The sequence below is a fragment of the Trichomycterus rosablanca genome, chromosome 9 (assembly GCF_030014385.1).
Source record: "Trichomycterus rosablanca isolate fTriRos1 chromosome 9, fTriRos1.hap1, whole genome shotgun sequence".
NCBI classification, from domain to species: domain Eukaryota; kingdom Metazoa; phylum Chordata; class Actinopteri; order Siluriformes; family Trichomycteridae; genus Trichomycterus; species Trichomycterus rosablanca.
The window spans coordinates 19,093,325-19,110,841 of NC_085996.1; the positions used below are offsets into that span (position 1 = coordinate 19,093,325).

The 17,517-nt window shown below is 41.0% G+C and overlaps 1 protein-coding gene across 1 annotated transcript in view; it reads right to left on the bottom strand.

Annotated features, from left to right (window-relative positions):
* The window catches only part of scyl3 (SCY1-like, kinase-like 3), a 29,815-nt gene extending 13,009 nt beyond the window's left edge, over positions 1-16,806 (bottom strand). The window contains exons 1-9 of the mRNA XM_063001224.1: positions 16,725-16,806; positions 12,386-12,578; positions 10,105-10,290; positions 8,647-8,760; positions 1,887-1,943; positions 1,696-1,798; positions 766-877; positions 606-683; positions 374-513 (exon numbers count right to left, since the gene is read on the bottom strand). Of these exons, the coding sequence (XP_062857294.1) occupies positions 374-513; positions 606-683; positions 766-877; positions 1,696-1,798; positions 1,887-1,943; positions 8,647-8,760; positions 10,105-10,290; positions 12,386-12,550 (955 nt within the window). The 5' untranslated portion in view covers positions 12,551-12,578; positions 16,725-16,806. The remainder of the gene's footprint in view (positions 1-373; positions 514-605; positions 684-765; positions 878-1,695; positions 1,799-1,886; positions 1,944-8,646; positions 8,761-10,104; positions 10,291-12,385; positions 12,579-16,724) is intronic.
* Between the last annotated feature and the right edge of the window lie 711 nt (positions 16,807-17,517).

Here is a 17,517-nt window from a genome sequence, read left to right on the forward strand (position 1 = left end):
GCTGATAAAATGGACAGTGAGTGTAGAAACAAGGAGGTGGTTTTAATGTTATGGCTGATATGTGCATATATCTTTTGACCACAATTTAGTAAGACGAATTCAGTTTCTGAAGCGCCCTTACATACTTGAAAATGCCCTTTCTTAAATTCTTAAAAGTTTAAACAGAAAGTCAAAATCCACAAATAAATGCAAAATGCCTTCGCTAGTCTCTGTTAATAAATATTGTATTAAAATACTCATTTTTTTTGTTGTGTTTGCTAAAAATGTCATTGTTAGTGATTAAAAATAAATACTTGAATTGATATACAAAAAGTCTTCTTATAATTTCAATTGGTATAATAAGACATTGACTTGACCTTTTCAACTTTCTTACCCTTCTTGGGCCGTAACAGGTGAGGCAAGAAGCTTTTCACAGCTGTGGGTTCAGCAAACACCAGTGAATTTAATAATTTAGGAGCCAAACGAGCACCATTTAGCTCCTCTGGAAGACTTTGAACTCGGTCCAGCAGAAACCTGGGAAAAGCATAATACACTTGTTATAATGTGTTAACCTTTAAAAAAAAAAAACTAGAATAAAATTAGGGTTCAGCCACACAATGACTTACTTAAAGAACTCATTTTTTTCCTCTTCAGATTTCAAAGTCAAGCTCTTCAGAAAGTTCATAATGTCCAGAAAGTCATTCCTGTAAAAAAATGAGTATTTTGACTACAGAAAAACTTAAAGGTCAAAAGAAATACTTTAAATATGCAAAATGCGAGCCACACCTGAAAAACTCATGCGTCAATAGACTGCTGAGGGGTGAGCGGACTGTAGGGTCGGAGGTTAACAGACTGACCTCCAGCGTGCTCCTCAAACTTTCCACCAGCTCTTCAGACACTGAGACAAATTAAGAGAGGAGTGTCAGCAAAAGCACTCAGACAGGCACAGACATCGTCTCAAAATTGCTGTTGCAATCCTATTGCTGTGGAATAAGGAGGCACAGTGGTGCTGTAAATAGTGCCATCATCTCACATTCTGAGTAAAGTGCATTTTCTTCCTGTGTCTGGGTGGGATCCACCAGGTGCTCAGGTTTTCTACCATAAGTCCAAAGATATGCAGTCAGGTCAATCGGAGCTACTAAAAAGTGTGAGTGTATGTGTGTGTGTTTGTCTGCCCTATGATGGACTGGTGACTCGTCTGAGATGTTTCTGGTCTTTCGTCCAATGAATCAGATCCACCATAACACTGACCAAGATAAAGCGGTGGTAAATTTGAATGGATATCATGGCCATTGTTACTGATTGGTTAACACTTAATCAAAATTAAGCAAAAACATAAATTTTCAGAAATTGAAATATTTTATTCACAAAAGTATTCAGACCCTTTGCTGTGGCACTCCAGCCTGTGGTCAGATGCATCATGTTTGCTTTAAATGTCATTGAGATTTGTCTAGAACTAATCTTAGACTTAAAACTGGAGCCCATCTGTTGCAATTTGAATTGATTTTGATTGATCATAGTTTGGAAAGGTGAAAGCCTGGGTCCACAAGTGCCCACAATTTACACTGCATTGTCAGGACAAAACCAGGCCATTAAGTCCAAGGAACCTTTTAGTTTTTACTCTTTTCTCATTTCATTTTATATTTGAAATCTATATTTTAGCCATTTGCCACGACAGCAACTGTTCCAATGGCGCATAATGAGAGCATTACTAACCATATCCATCAAGCAGCGGTATGAGGGCCTTCACCAGCACGCCAAAAGAAAAAGCATCCCGGGCGTGGGAGTACTTTTCGGGAAGCAACTTGAATCCATCCAGCTGCAAAAAAATAAAGTCACCGAGTCATAGAACGTAATGTCTGATTACGCAATGGAAAAGCATACCGTTTGAAATGAAGATGTTTTACCTTTTCCTCGGGCGGTACAGCGCTGTTTTCTCTTACTGTTCGAACACTGGCAAGAAACTAGTGCAGCAAACAACAAACCATAAACTGTAACATTTTTCAAAAGTAAAAGTAACAAATATAGTACAACCCCAAATCAGAAAAAGTTGGGACAGTGTGGAAACATTTTAGGCCTGCAACACATAAAAAAAAAAAAAAGTTAGGATGGGACAATTTAGGGCTAGTAATGAGCAGTACCCAGAAGCAGAATTCACAAAAGGCTGAGTCTCTGAGGAGCAAGGATCACCAATGTGTCAGCAAATGGGTAAAAAAAAATTATTAAATAGTTTAAAAACAATGTTCCTCAAAGAAAGATTGGAAGGGATTTGCATATTTCTTATATTAGTCTTATGTTAACTATGTCCAGACGCAGGATCAAGTTCTCTAGGCTCATGGGCATCTCAGCTGGACCATCACACAGTGGAAATGTACTGTATATTGAGGTAAGCCAAATCTATATTTCAATTTTTTATCAGCAACAAGTTCAAAAGCCAGGGTCTGTCATGGTATGGGGTCGTGTCAGCATTCTCTAATGGCAGCATTAATGCAGAAAAGTACACTGAGATCTTAGAGCAACATGTGCTGCCTTCAAGACGTCATCTTTCCAGGGACGTCCATGCATTTTTCAACAAGACAATGCAAAACCACATGCTGCACACATTACAAAGGCATGGCTGTGTAGGTAGGTAGGTAGCTGGGATTTATTGCCACGTCAGCACGATTACGGCTATATACGTGGCATGTTGAGTTTTGGTTTCATATAAGGTTAAAAACGTTTGTAGAGGGCGGGGTGTGGCTTTGTACTACCATCGTTTCTTTTATTATATAAGGTGTTCTAGTTTGACGTGTGTTAGGTAATTTTGTATTTTCCCTGGTGAGGTCTTTTCGAAGAGGTCTTTGATGTTGTCTGCACAGAAGTGTTGCTGTCTTTGTCGCTGCAGGCTAGGGCATTCAATAAGTATATGTTTAACTGTCAGGGTCATGTTGCAGTTCTGGCAGGTAGGGGGTTCATCTCCTGTAAGTAGATGTTTATGTGTCAATTTGGTGTGTCCTATGCGCAATCTTGTGTGGATGGCTTGATGGTGTCAGTTCTCCATCCTGTAACCTATCGGTTTTATGTTAGGTTTGATTTCTTGTAGTTTGTTGTTGGTTTGACTGTCCCATTTCTCTTGCCATTTGGTGTTTATGAAGTCTTTTATTATTGGAAAGGTATCTGTGACTGGGATGGGGAGAAAGGTTATGTCCTTACTTCTGGCCGATCTGGCGATGTTATCCACTCTTTCGTTTCCCTGTGTTCCACAGTGTCCTGGTATCCAACAGTATTTTATATTGTATTGTTTATCTTCCAGTTCCTTGTCTTTGATCACAATTTTGGTTATTATTGAGTTGTCTGTGTCCATAGAGTCCAGTGCCTGTAGGCAAGACTTTGAGTCACTGCATATAAGAAAGTCTTTGTGTTTCTCTTTCTGAATATATTCTAGGGCTATTAATATACAGTAGAATAGGCTTCGGCTGTGAAAATGGAGCAGAATGTTGGGAGACGGATGCTGTGGTTGTGTGTTGCAGTAAAAAACGCTGCTGCGACGTGTGACTCTGTTTTGGATCCATCTGTATATATTGTTCTATGGTTTGGATGCTTTTCTCTTAGTTCAAGGAACTTTCCCTGATATTCCATTGGTTCTGTTCCTTTTTTCTTGTTTTCTGTGAGTGAAAGAATAACCTTTGGTTTATGATGGTTCCACGGGGGGAGTGGTTCTTGGGATTTTGCAAGTGTATATATGTTTATTTTTAGATCTTTCAAATCCTTCTTTATGCGGATTCCTAAGGGTTGTATGAAGTTGGGTTTCGCCTCGTACATATGTTGAAACCTGTTTTCATAGATGGATTGATATGCCGGGTTTTGTTTGTTACAGTATGTTTTTATTGCATATTTTAAAGCAATTTGTTGCCATCTCATGTGGATCGGTGGTTCGTTTGCTTCAATGCATAGGCTGTCTACTGGTGATGTCCTGTAGGCCCCCAGGGCCAGCCTTAGCCCTTGATGGTGGACTGTTTTCAGTGGTTGCCAGTAGGACTTTCTTGTTGACTTTCATAAATGTGACATCCATAGTCCAGTCTAGATTGTATTATTGCTTTGTAGAGTTGCATCAGTATGGGGAATGCAGCTCCCCACTTCGTATTTGCTAGTGTTCTCATTATGTTTAGACCTTTTTGACATTTGGTTTTCAGTTGTTGAATGTGGGATTTGAAGTTCAATTTATTGTCCATTATTATCCCAAGGAACTTGGCCTCCGTTTGTACCTTGATTTCGTCCCCATTGAGGTAGAGTGCTGGGTCCGGGTGCATTGACCTTAGTTGGCAGAAATGAATGCAGGTGGTTTTAGTTTTGGATATTTTAAAGCCGTTTTGGACGGTCCACTTCTGTATGTTATCTATGGCGCATTGTAGTTTCCGTTCAATTGCTGGCATGTATCTTCCTCTGTAGCTTATGCATAGATCATCTACGTAAAGACTGCACATGATGCTGGGGTCGATACCTTGTGTGATATTATTGATCTTGATGTTCAAGAGTGTTACTGATAGTATGCTACCCTGGGGGACTCCCATCTCTTGTATTGTTGGTTTTGAGAGAGAGTGATTTAAACGGACCCAAAAGCTTCTGTTTGTTAAAAAGTCTGATATTATTATAGGCAGTCTTCCTCGGAGGCCCATTTGGTGGATGTCTTCTAGTATTCCATGTCTCCAAGTTGTATCGTATGCCTTTTCCAAGTCGAATAAAACCGCCACTGTATGCTGTTTATTTATGAAACCATTCCTGATGTAGGTCTCCATCCTTGTGATATGGTCCATGGTGCTTCTACCTTTCCTGAAGCCACTCTGTAGACGATTAATGAGGCCGTTGAGTTCTAGGTGCCATACCAGGCGATGATTAATCATTCTTTCCATCGTATTGCAGATGCAGCTAGTCAAGGCTATTGGCCGGTAATTTCCAGGGTCGGTATGGTTTTTCCCAGGTTTGGGAATCGGGATCACTATTGCTTCTCTCCAGATGTGGGGTATTTTGCCTTCTGTCCAGATTCGATTTATGACTATGAGTAGGACTGTCAGTGATTTGTATGGTAGTTGTTTCAGAAATTGATAGTGGATGTTGTCTGGACCTGTGGCTGTGTCATGTGCTTTTTGAATTGCATTTTGAAGTTCTTCTATTGTAAACAGTTTGTTGTAGGGTTCGTCATTTTCTGATTTAAAGGAGAGAGATTTGTTTTCTCGGGCAGTACGAATCTTTTGGAATTCTGGCATGCAGTTTTCCATGGAGGAATTTTTCTCGAAACTCCTTGCTAATGCATTCACTATGTCCTCTTCAGAAAGTAGTTGTTTGCCTTTTTCCCCCACAGATGGTGTATTTGAGGTCTGTTTTCTCTATTGTACATGCTACGTACCATTTTCCAGACTGCACCTATTGACGCTTTGGATTTAAGGTTAGACACAAAATCTGTCCATGTTTTAGTTTTAGCCAGCCTTATGGTTCTGCGTGCTTGTGCCCGACTGATTTGAAATCTAGTGAGGTTTTCGGTTGTTGGGTGTTGGTTAAAAGTCCTGATGGCCATTTTGCATTCTTCCGTGAACCATGGGTTATGGTACTTTGATTTGTTTGCTTTGGATCGTGGTATTGTGTCTTTGGCTATTTCTGTCAGTGTTTCTTGAACCACCTTACTGGAGCTGGTTCCTTGGATTCTAGTGTGTGGAGTCTTTCCTCGCACAGGATTTTAAATAGTATCCAGTTTGCTTTTTTTAAGTTCCACTTGGGGATGCCCTGTTGTTTCTTCAGTGATTTTAGAGATATTATTATCGGGAAGTGGTCGCTGCCACATGTGTCTTCCCAGATTTTCCAGTCAATGTATGGTAGTAGTTCTGGTGAGCTGAGGGTTAAGTCTATGGCTGTATATACTCCATGTCCTGGATGTAGATATGTGTTTGAGCCATCATTTAATAGACAGAGGTCTCTTGAGTTGATTAGTTCTTCAATTAACTTTCCTCTTTGTGTACTCTTTTTACTTCCCCAGATTGGATTGTATGCATTAAAGTCCCCTACCAGGACGAAGGGAGAGGGGATTTGGTTTATCAGGGAGTTTACGTCTTGTTTTGTGACAATATCTCCTGGAGGAAGGTATATTGAGCAGATGGTTATTGGTCGTGATAGTGTCAGGCAGACCGCTGTAGCTTGTATGCTTGTTTGGATTGGAACGAGACTATGGATAATGTTGTGTCGTATTAAGATGGCTGTGCCCCCAGACTGTCCAAGTTTTGCCGGCCCAGGTGAGCTGTATGTAGTGTAGCCTTTAAGGTCTTTGTAGCTTGCTTGTTTTAATTGTGTCTCTTGAAGGCAGATGGTTGCTGGGTTGAGGGTTGCCGCTAGTCGTTGTACTTCTGCGTAATTTGCTTTGAATCCTCTACAGTTCCACTGTATGATTAGGTCTTCATCTGTCATGTTGGGAGTATATGTACGTTTTGTTTTGTTTTGGTCCTTGGTGATGGGCTCCGGGACCGTGATGTCATGGATTCTGACATCTCTATGTCTATTGGTGCATTTTCCTTGGATTTATTACTTCCTTGGCTTGATTTCTGTGATGTACTTGTTTTCTTTTTCTGTTTGTGTTCTGTGTCTGTCTCTGTTGCTTTAGTGTCCTGATTGTTCACTTTTGGTCTGGGGTTGATTATTTCTTTTGTTTTTGTGAGTGGATGTGCTTTCTCGCCACATATCCATGTGAGGTCTGTCTGGGTCCCTTGGTTTACAGTGGCTTTGAGTGCTGCTGCGTAGGATTTAATGGGTTTGAATGCGGGTTGGTTTTCGACCATCTGTCTTGCTTCCGGGTATGTGATCTTTTTACTATGTTTCAACTTTTGGATTTCTTTTTCCCGTATCCATGTAGGGCATTCTTTCGATGATGCATTATGTTGCCCCTGGCAGTTTGTGCATTTTGGAGTGTTTTCGCATCCTGGTCCATGTTCTGCCTCCCCACAGTTACTGCAAATAGCATTGCTTCTACAATTTGCTGCCCCATGTCCATACCTTTGGCATTTGAAGCATCTTAAGGGGTTTGGTATATACATGTCCACTTTCACCTTTAGATATCCAATATCGATCTTTTCTGGGGGTTGTGGTCTGTTAAAGGTTAAGATGTAGGTGTTTGTTCGTATAGTTTGGTCTTGTTTTTTGAGTATTATTCTTTTAACATTTATTATACCTTGATGCGTCAGTTCAGCTGTAATTTCAGCTTCTTCCATTTCTGCTAGTTCTCTTGTTCGGATTACACCCTTCCTGATGTTGAGGTATGGGTGTGGAGTTGCTTTGATTTTAATTCCTGCAATTTCATTTGCTCCGAGTAGATTTTCCATTTGAACTTTCTTGGTGCATTCTATTAAGATTTGCCCGGACCTTAGTTTCTTCACATTCTTGACGGTTCCTGCTATGCCCAAAATGCCTTTGTTTATGGCAAAAGGGGAGAGTCTTGTCAAAGGAGGGTCTGTTTTTCCGGATTCCAACAGGACAAATCGCTGCCAACTGTCACTTGTTTCAGAGAGCAATTCTGAACTTCTTTGATCTAAGTCGTTTTCTATCATCTTTCTCTTTGTGGTGTGTTTATCCATAATGTCGTTTTTAAGATTCGTCGTCCCTACTCCCCACCCTCCATGGAGCCCTACTAGGGGGTATATAGAGCCGCGGACTTCCAGCGGATGTGTACCAGGGATATAGAGACGGTATACTCGAGTAGACTCTAGATAGTAATTTGCTACTCGATTGACCCTTCAGCCGACGCCTTCTGGGGCTCACGGATTACCTGACGGCATGTCCGGAGTCTCCCAGGGCAAGTCTCGACCAGCTGATTGATCAGTGTGGGCCACTCTGACCGCCTGTCTATGTGAAGTAGGAGCCAAAGTACTGTGTTGGGTTCCGGTAGTCGCAGCCACCAGTTCCCTCAAGCACCAGGATCTCTTCCTCCACAGACACAGGTCGCACCTCACGGCAAACAAGGCGTCCCATTTATTCGCCTCTTACGAAAAGCAAGGGAGTGCTGAGAACCTATTCTATTCCGGGATTCTCACGGAAGGGGAAAGGGGTTGTCCTGCCTTTGAGGTGTCAGGATGTCTATGGTTGTAGGTACCCTGTTGCCGTCAAATGGAGGATTAATCTAGGCTCCTCTTTGGCTGCACCTGTTATCAAGAAGCAGGGCAATCTCTGGGGGCCATGGCATGGCTGTGTAAGAGAAGGCTATGGGTACTGGACTGGCCGGCCTGCAGTCCTGACCTGTCCCCAATAGAGAATGTGTGGAGAATTATGAAATAAAAAAATGCAACAACTACAACTCCATACTGTTGCACACCTTACAGCGTATTTGCAGGAAGAATGGGACAAAATAAAACCTGAAACACTAAATCGCTTGGTATCCTTGGTGTCAAAATGCCCTTTAAGTGTTGTAAGAAGGAATGGCAAAATTACAAAGTGAAAGTGAATGTAAGAAACACTGTTTTTTTATTTTCATTTTCTATAGTGTATCTACTTTTTCTGATTTGGGGTTGAATTATCATTAAATTCAATTAATTCTAGAGCTACTTTTTCATGATTACACGAACATTCTAGAAAGTCAAATGGTTTAGCATCAGTTGTGTCTACATTTGAATAATCTCAGAGCAGAAGACCCTAGTTAATGGCATTACTTTTTACCTCTGGTGTTGCTTCACCAAACTTGCACATGGTTTCCATGCCGCCGAGCTTCCAGTGTCCATCCTCGCTAACAAACACAGATGACATGCACACGTTGTTGTGGCTCGACTTTCCCTTTGGACACACAGACAAAAATATAAAGAAAAATTATCAAAGCTTTTGATGAAAGAAAAGCAAATTCAAATTTAACAATCCGTTAACCAGGCAAGTAAATGCACTAATGTGTTTATCTATTAAAATCTATCCTAATGATCGCACTGTTGAGTAGTTGGGTAGAGACAGTGGTATCTCAGCAGTTAAGCTACTGGACTGGACCAGTAAATGGAAGGTCGCTGATTCAAGCAACACATTCTGAGCAAGACCCTTAACCCCCAATTGCAAGGACTGTATACAATCACAGCTAAGTTGCTTTGAATAAAATCATCTGCTAAATACTAGAAATGTTTGCCAAGTCTGGTGGGTTAGCTCTCCATATTATACTTAAATTAACGCTAGATTTTTAGTCTAGTTAACACAAATGTATGACGGTTTATTTACTTATTATAAGTGCATTATTTAGACTGGCATTAATTATGACATGTAAAATTACTTCAAATGAAATGAGAAAGTTGCTGACTGGGAATTTAGGACTATGCTCCTTTTTCAGCATCAACAAGAAATGTATAAACCAGGCCCCTCAGTTGGCACAGTGGTGTAACACACTGGCATACCACTACAGAGCGTTTGAACTCGTAAGCTCGAATCTTAGCAGAGCCACAGACCTAGTCAGGCCTCCAAGCAAACACAACTGGTCTTGTTTAGGTAAAACACATTTACATTTTCGCCATTTAGCAGACGCCTTTATCCAAAGCGACTTACATTACAATTACAGTATACATTCTGAGCAATTGAGGATAAGGGCCTTGCTCAGGGGCCCAACAGCAGCAACCTGGCAGTGGTGGGGCTCGAACCAGTGACCTTCTGATTACTAGTCCAGTACCTTAAGCACTAGGCTACGGCTTCCCTAAATAACAATAAGCTGCTATGTTATTTACATTCATCATGTACTATTGCCCAGTCGGACATCTACATACAAACATGACTGGCTATGTCATTGGATTTTGGTGGCCAATTTCCCACAATGGATTGGTCGCCAATCTGGAGTGTACTAATGCTTTGCACCCAGTGATTTCAGCCATGCTGGACCCTGACCAGTGTGAAAATGAAATAAAATGAATAAACCATAGCAATATACTGTTGTATATTGAACTGAATATGTTGCACTGTTGTATATTGAACAAAAAAGAGCTGTGCTAATGAAACAAGAAAGCTAAGCAACTCAGAGAGCAAAAAGAGTTTGTAGGGACATTGATTGCATTTTGCACACCTATGTAAGATGCAGGATGCAGACATTCTAGCAGCACTGAATTCCAAAAATAACAACAAAGAAATCAATATAAAGCACTTCCCAGGACCTACCCTGTCATGAAGGAAGACAAGGGCCTGCAGCAAGTCATAAATGCCAGCGCAGATCTCCTCTGGTGTTAGATTATCCAGCAGCAACTCCAGAGGCTGAACCCTTTCTGTCACCAAGTGAATCCCACCATCCTGTACAGAGCAGGACAGGAAGCGCAGCAAGCACGGGTGCCTCAGAGTCTTCAAATGCTGTAAGAGAACAACACACAGGATTGGTGTCACTATCGATAACAAACCTGATATCAGGCTCCATGATTGGCACAATGCAGAAAGCATGGCTGACTTTAGAATGAGAGACTATAACCATTGAAATGAATCAAATTTTGCTGTTTTTTTTAAGCAATGTGACCTTACACTTTTGTGTTGTAAACCTCACAATCTCCCAGACCTGTGATTAGGTCCCGACAAACATATACTGTACTGTATACAGCACTGTATTTTAGTGTAGAGGCAGAGCACAGTTTGGGCCAGGCTGATTTTGTAAATCAGTAACGTGTAACAAGCCCACCTACTGGGAGACTGGCGGACAGGGGCGTGGAAGTGCAGATGATAGACAGGTCAGGTCACCTTAACTGAAAGACCTGTTTTTCCTCCTGAAACTGTGAAGGCTGGCTCGAACCTGTCCTGTTTTCTACAGGTGTATAAGGTTGGCACACTATCTGTTTATGATCTGAGTCAGTGTCACAGCATCTTTCAGGCATCGTGAAGAAACCACCCTGGACAAGCAAGCTGGTCTATGTTATCGTTATTTCACTTTTGTTTACCTCTGCTTTATCCTGGTCAGAGTTTTCTCTTAAGGTTATAAGGGTCCATCTGACCCACAATTTAAACTGGATTAAAAAATGTTTTACTATGACAATATTTAAATCTTTTTGCCAACTTTTATCTGAACACTGTTCTCTTTTATTAACAGGTTGGTGTGCAAATTTTGGTTGTGCATCTTAGTTTTTTTTTGCACAGGGTGAAGGAATGGTCACAATTTATTAACTTTCCATATATAAACTAATTAGAGGGATGTAACAAATGTTTACGATGACTCTTACTATTCAAGTGTTTCTTAAATAATCTTGTTTCTATGAACTTTAGAAAGCTTCTATGCCATGATTACTACTTCCCGCTTTTAAACTACTTCTTTTTAAACAATAAAAACATCTTTCAAAATAAAACCATGTGTAATTGCTCTAGATCCTTTTTTAATTTATTTTTCCATTTGCTGCATTGATATTCAGAACTTGATTTATGTTATGTAACCTTTACATACATATTTACAACTTAAGTGCCAGTATTTTTTTCTCAATATTAATTATGTTTTTGGACATTTGTTTATACACTGATCAGCCATAGCATTAAAACCACCTCCTTGTTTCTACACTCACTGTTTATTTTATCAGCTCCACTTACCATATAGAAGCACTTTGTAGTTCTACAATTATTGACTGTAGTCCATCTTTTTCTCTACATACTATTTTAGCCTGCTTTCACCCTGTTCTTCAATGGCCAGGACCCCCACAGGGTCACCACAGAGTATGTATTATTTGGGTGTTGGCATTGCAGTGACAATGACATGATGGTGGTGTGTTGTGCTGGTATGAGTGGATCAGACACAGCAGCCCTGCTGGAGTTTTTAAAAACCGTGTCCACTCACTGTCCACTCTATTAGACACTCCTACCTAGCTGGTCCACCTTGTAGATGTAAACTACTGAGACGATCGCTCATCTATTGCTGCTGTTTGAGTTGGTCATCTTCTAAACCATCAATAGTGGTCACAGGACGCTGCCCATGGGGCACTGTTGGCTGGATATTTTTGGTTGGTGGACTATTCTCAGTCCAGCAGTGACAGTGAGGTGTTTAAAAACTCCATCAGCGCTGCTGTGTCTTATCCACTCATACAAGCACAACACACACTAACACACCACCACCATGTCAATGCAATGCTGAGACTGATCCACCACCCAAATAATACCTGCTTTGTACTGGTCCTGGGAGAGTCCTGACCAAGGGGGGCTAACAAAGCATGCAGAGAAACAGATGGACAGTCAGTAATTGTAGAACTACAAAGTGCTTCTATATGGTAAGTGGAGCTGATAAAATAGACAGTGAATGTAGAAACAAGGAGGTGGTTTTAGTGTTATGGCTGATCGGTGTATAAATAAATACTTTTATTGTTAGAATGGCTTTTTAGCCTTTATTTGACATATTTCTGAATATTTTGTAACATTCATACAGACTAAAGGCTTGGTGGAAATTTTTTTTGAATGTTTTATAGAGCGGTAAGAAGTGTACCTTGGCAGCTTTGTTAACCTTATCTTCGTTGCCCTGCTTGTAAACAAAGACAGACGCTGGCTTGCCGTCCTTGAGCACAGCGGAGTACATTGTAAGACCTGAGGGCAGCTTCACCGATGGCTCCTCCAGCACACAGCTTCTTAAAGCACTGCTTTCTGCACCCATGCTGGCTTCCAAAGATCAGCCAAACTTTCTGTCAGGATGAGAAAAGGTAGTAGAGATGTACAAGCTGATTAGAGCTGGAAATATCACACATCACAACGGTAACTGGATTAAGTTATTTTAGGTTGCTTGATAACCTTTACACAACTAGAGATGTTTATGGTTAACTCATTAACCAATTGTCAGTTAAAATGAAAAAAAGTGCAACATATTGAAATTTGTAAGGTCATAAAAAGAAATATGTATAACATCTAATTGATTTTGCATAATTTTAAAGAAGAAAATATCTTCTCCATAATGAATTTCACAGTGGCACAAAAAAGTAAGCATTGTTGGCATTGATTGTTTTGCTTGTCAAAATGAGACTTTACTCACTTTTCTTTGACATTCATAACAAAAGCCAGACAATGTAAAATGCTTGGTAATTAACAGTTTGATACAGAAACATTAATGATACATTAAAGTCCGCTAAAGTACATTGTTTTTAATATTTCGAAGATGTGTCATCCTGATGTTGCAGTGGGTCTCAATCCCACCCAGAAACCATGGCCACAAGTCAGAAAGAAAAACACCCTGGACAGGATGTGAATCCATCACATACTCACCCATATACCGGCCCAACCATACACCCACTTTCTCCCTTCCTCCCATAAACATTAACAAAAAGAGCCATCAACAAACAGGCATTCCACATCCTGCATGTTTAAATGATGTGGGTGGAAACCAGAGGCAAGGATCAAACTCAGGTCCCTAGTGAGGTGTAGCACCCTCACTAACATCTGCAACTCAGTGCTGTCTACATCAGGTTTAGAAAAAAACAAATAGAAAAACAAGGGGTCAAAAGTCATGTATTTTGACCAGACATGACTCTGGGGTGAAACGCAATGTAATTCAATCACATGATCGCGCAGACCAATCAATGACTATGCTGAAATTACTGAATTAAAACAAGATCACAATTTTATAAATGTTGTCTGTTTTCTTTGGAAGTACATGAGTGTGCACTGTCTCAATCACCTTATTTCACCAACTGTTTCTTAGTACGCAACACCTGTACTGTTATTTTATTTTTTATTTTATTAGGATTTTAACGTCATGTTTTACACACTATGGTTACATTCATGACAGGACAGGTAATTACTGATTACACATGATTCATCAGTACAAGTTTAATGTCAAACACAGTCACAGACAATTTTGCATCTCCAATTCACCTCTCTTGCATGTTTTAAGACTGTAGGAGGAAACCCATGCAGACATGGGGAAGAACAAGTTTAGTGACTAACTTGGAAGGGATTATGGTGTTAAATGTTTGTTGACTTCAGCTCAGCATTTAACACTGTAATCCCTTCCAAGTTAGTCACTAAACTTGGAGATCTGGGTATTAAGATCTCCCTCTGTTACTGGATCAAGGACTTTCTGACCAACAGACCTCAGCATGTTAGGTCAGGCCACACCTACTCCATCACCATCTCACTCAACACAGGCATACCACAGGGCTGTGTGCTGAGCCTATTCCTCCACTCCCTTTTCACCCAAGACTGCAGGCCTGTGCATGGATCCAATTCCATTATTAAGTTTGCTGACGACACAACAGTGATTGGCCTCATCAGTAACAACGATGAGACAGCCTACAGGGAGGAAGTACAGCACCTGGCCACATGGTGTGCAGACAACAACCTGCTCCTTAGACCCTCCTAGTTCCTAGACCCCAATCATGTGTGAAAGACACACATGACCATTGCAATTAATGGTCATTGTGAATTTCATATAGACCTGATCACCAGTTCCATTGTTATGCAATGGGCGGTGATCGGTCGTTATGCTAATCAACTGCATATACTGTTGGGGTATTCAACACCAGCTCAGACTGAAGAAGTCATTTGGATTGAGTGACGAAACGTATCTCTACAACAAACTTGTGTCCAGATGAACTGATTCAACTTTGTGAACCTGCTCCTTAACACTAACAAAACAAAGGAGCTCATCGTGGACTTCATGAGGGAGGGAGGAGGCACGCCTGACCCCATCCACATCGACGGGATAGCTGTTGAATGTGTCTCCAGCTTCAAGTTCCTGGGGACCCACAAATCGGAGGACCCGTCCTGGACCACCAACACCTCCAGCTTGGCCAAGAAGGCTCACCAGCGCCTCTTCTTCCTGAGGACACTTAAGAAACACCACCTATCTTTGTCCATCCTGGTGAACTTTTACCGCTGTGCAACTGAAAGTATCCTGACCAGCTGTATCACAATCTGGTATGGGAACTGCACTGTTGGGAACTACACAAGGACTCCACTTCCACCCATTGAGGACATTCAGAGGAAACGCTGTCTGTGTCGAGCTCGAGCATTCCTAAGAACTCCTCCCACCCTGCACCCAGACTGTTTGCCCTCTTGCCCTCCGGCAGGCGCTTCAGGAGCCTCCGGACCAAGACCAGCAGATTGAGGAACAGCTTTTTCCCCAGAGCTGTCTCCATACTGAACTCTGTCCCCCGTTAACCCCCCACATCTCTCCTCCTGGTTAAAGGTTGTACTACAATCCTTTTTCTGCTTAGTATAATATATCAACATACCTCATACGGACATATCTCATTTGTTCATAATTTTCATCTATACCGTATAACATATACGTCTGTCAATTATGTTCATAGCCTACACAGTATACATTCGTCTATTATGTTCAAAGCACCTTAATCTGCATCACCTTAATCTGCATAGCACCTTAATCTTTATCTGCACCTTAATCTGTATATTATGTCTATAGTACTCCCATCTATTTATCATGTTTATAGTACATTCAATAATATATTTACCTGTATATCTTGTTCATACCACTGCCCGTATCCTGTAAATAATGTATATCGTAGATACTGTACATCCTGCACTTGCCGCTTATTGCACTTCTGGTTAGATGCTAAACTGCATTTTGTTGCCTTGTACTTGTACATGTGTAATGACAATAAAGTTGAATCTAATCTAATCTAAAACATGCAAACTTCACACAGAGAGGACCTGGACCACTCCACGTGGGAAACGAACCCAGGACCTTCTTGATGTGAGATGACAGTGCTACCCACCGAGCTGCTCACCTGTAGTGTTAACAAGCATCTATAGGGTGCCAATTAATTACATTTACACACACAATATTAATGCCTGAGTGTTGAGAAACATACGAGAAGTCATGCAGTTTTCTGGGGTGGCATAATTGTTTGTTTATCAGGATTTTAACGTCATGTTTTACACTTTGGTTACATTCATGACAGGAATGGTAGTTATTACACAATGTTCATCAGTTCACAAGGTTATATCAAACACAGTCATGGACAATTTTGTATCTCCGATTCACCTCACTTGCATGTCTTTAGACTGTGGGAGGAAACCGGAGCACCCGGAGGAAACCCACGCAGACACGGGGAGAACATGCAAACTCCACACAGAAAGGACTCGGACCGCCCCACCTGGGGATCGAACCCAGGACCTTCTTGCTGTGAGGCGACCCACTTAGCTGGGGTGGCATAACTGGTAGTGTAGGAACTGCACAGCAAAATGAACCCTAAAGATCTGGGTTTGAACCTCAACTTCAATCACAGTTAGTAATGAGTTTGACATGTTCTTCACATGTTTACGTAGGATTCATTAGGGTCTTCTGGCTTCCTCTCACTTATTAGCAACATACTGAAGAGGACCTGACTGCTTTAAGAAGAGTGTGAGTAAGTGGAAACGTTAAGTATGTGTTGCCCTGATAGATCTGCACCCTGTCCATGGTGTATTACTAATTTGTGCCCAGTGGCTTAGGTGGTCACGGAACACCACCTTGATTAGGATTACACAGACGATTGATACAGACGAATGCGTGAATGCATTTTTTATGATTTGCACACTATTATTATAAAATTCAGTAATCATGTAAGCTGTTTTGGGACACTGGTGAGCTAGGTACGGTATACTGTGACAATGGTGGTTTGTGTCAAAACCAAGTCCTAACACAGTGTTTTTTAGGTTATTCAGCTAGCTAGTCTCGGTTCTACATAAACCTGTTTGGTCTTATTAGAAATAACTCCAGCCTTTAAGCACACAAACAGTATAGTGCAAAACATGCTTAATGCACAGGTGTTTCACAACAAAACATCTGACCCACTGGCTAATCAGTTAGCCTAGGTAGCTTTGCCACTTACCTGTTTGGCGGTTTGACTTGCACAGCCTTGCGCCTGTTAGCTAACTGGCTAAGATAATAACTTACACATAACTAACATCTTTAGAGCCAGCGCATTATTTACTGGACTGACGAGATAGGTTAACAGTTTCACTAACTGTACCAAAAACCCCACACTTTCTGTTTGCCAAGCATAAACCGGACCGAATCGCAAATGCCACGCAGAACACTATATAAGCGCACTATTCTGCCTACTAAATCAGCTTTTCTGCATCCTACCTAGTGCACTTCATATCTTATATAATGTAATTCGGAGCTTTGCCTGAGACTCTTCCTGTTACGGTTTGGACCAAACCAAGTATGGTTGTGTGTGGGGTTGTTCTACTTCTAGTTTAAATGTATGCCTTTGTGCTTACTTTCTATTTTTCAGAAATTAATACAGTATTAAAATAAGTCATTCTTTTGTATTTGAGCTCTGTGTATAAAAAGCTTTACTTTGAGTACCTGTATTATTTTTACATTGTACACCTTACATGAGGCGAATGGTTTGCGCCTTGGTGGTGCGAGGAAAACGGGTCGAACAGGCCAGGGTCCTTTGGTCATTCGATTGAGAACCAGATTCGTTGTGGAGTGGCGACCCCTAAATAGTGGTGGTAAATTCGATTCATTTATGGACTCGGGTTAATCTGAGTCACTCAGTAATGTGATCCGGTTCACTTGAGTTACTTGAGTCACTTGTACTGACATCTTAATTGCGATTGATTTACTGCATGAAAATGCATCCAAATATCACTTGTCTTCTGTGCACTCATCTT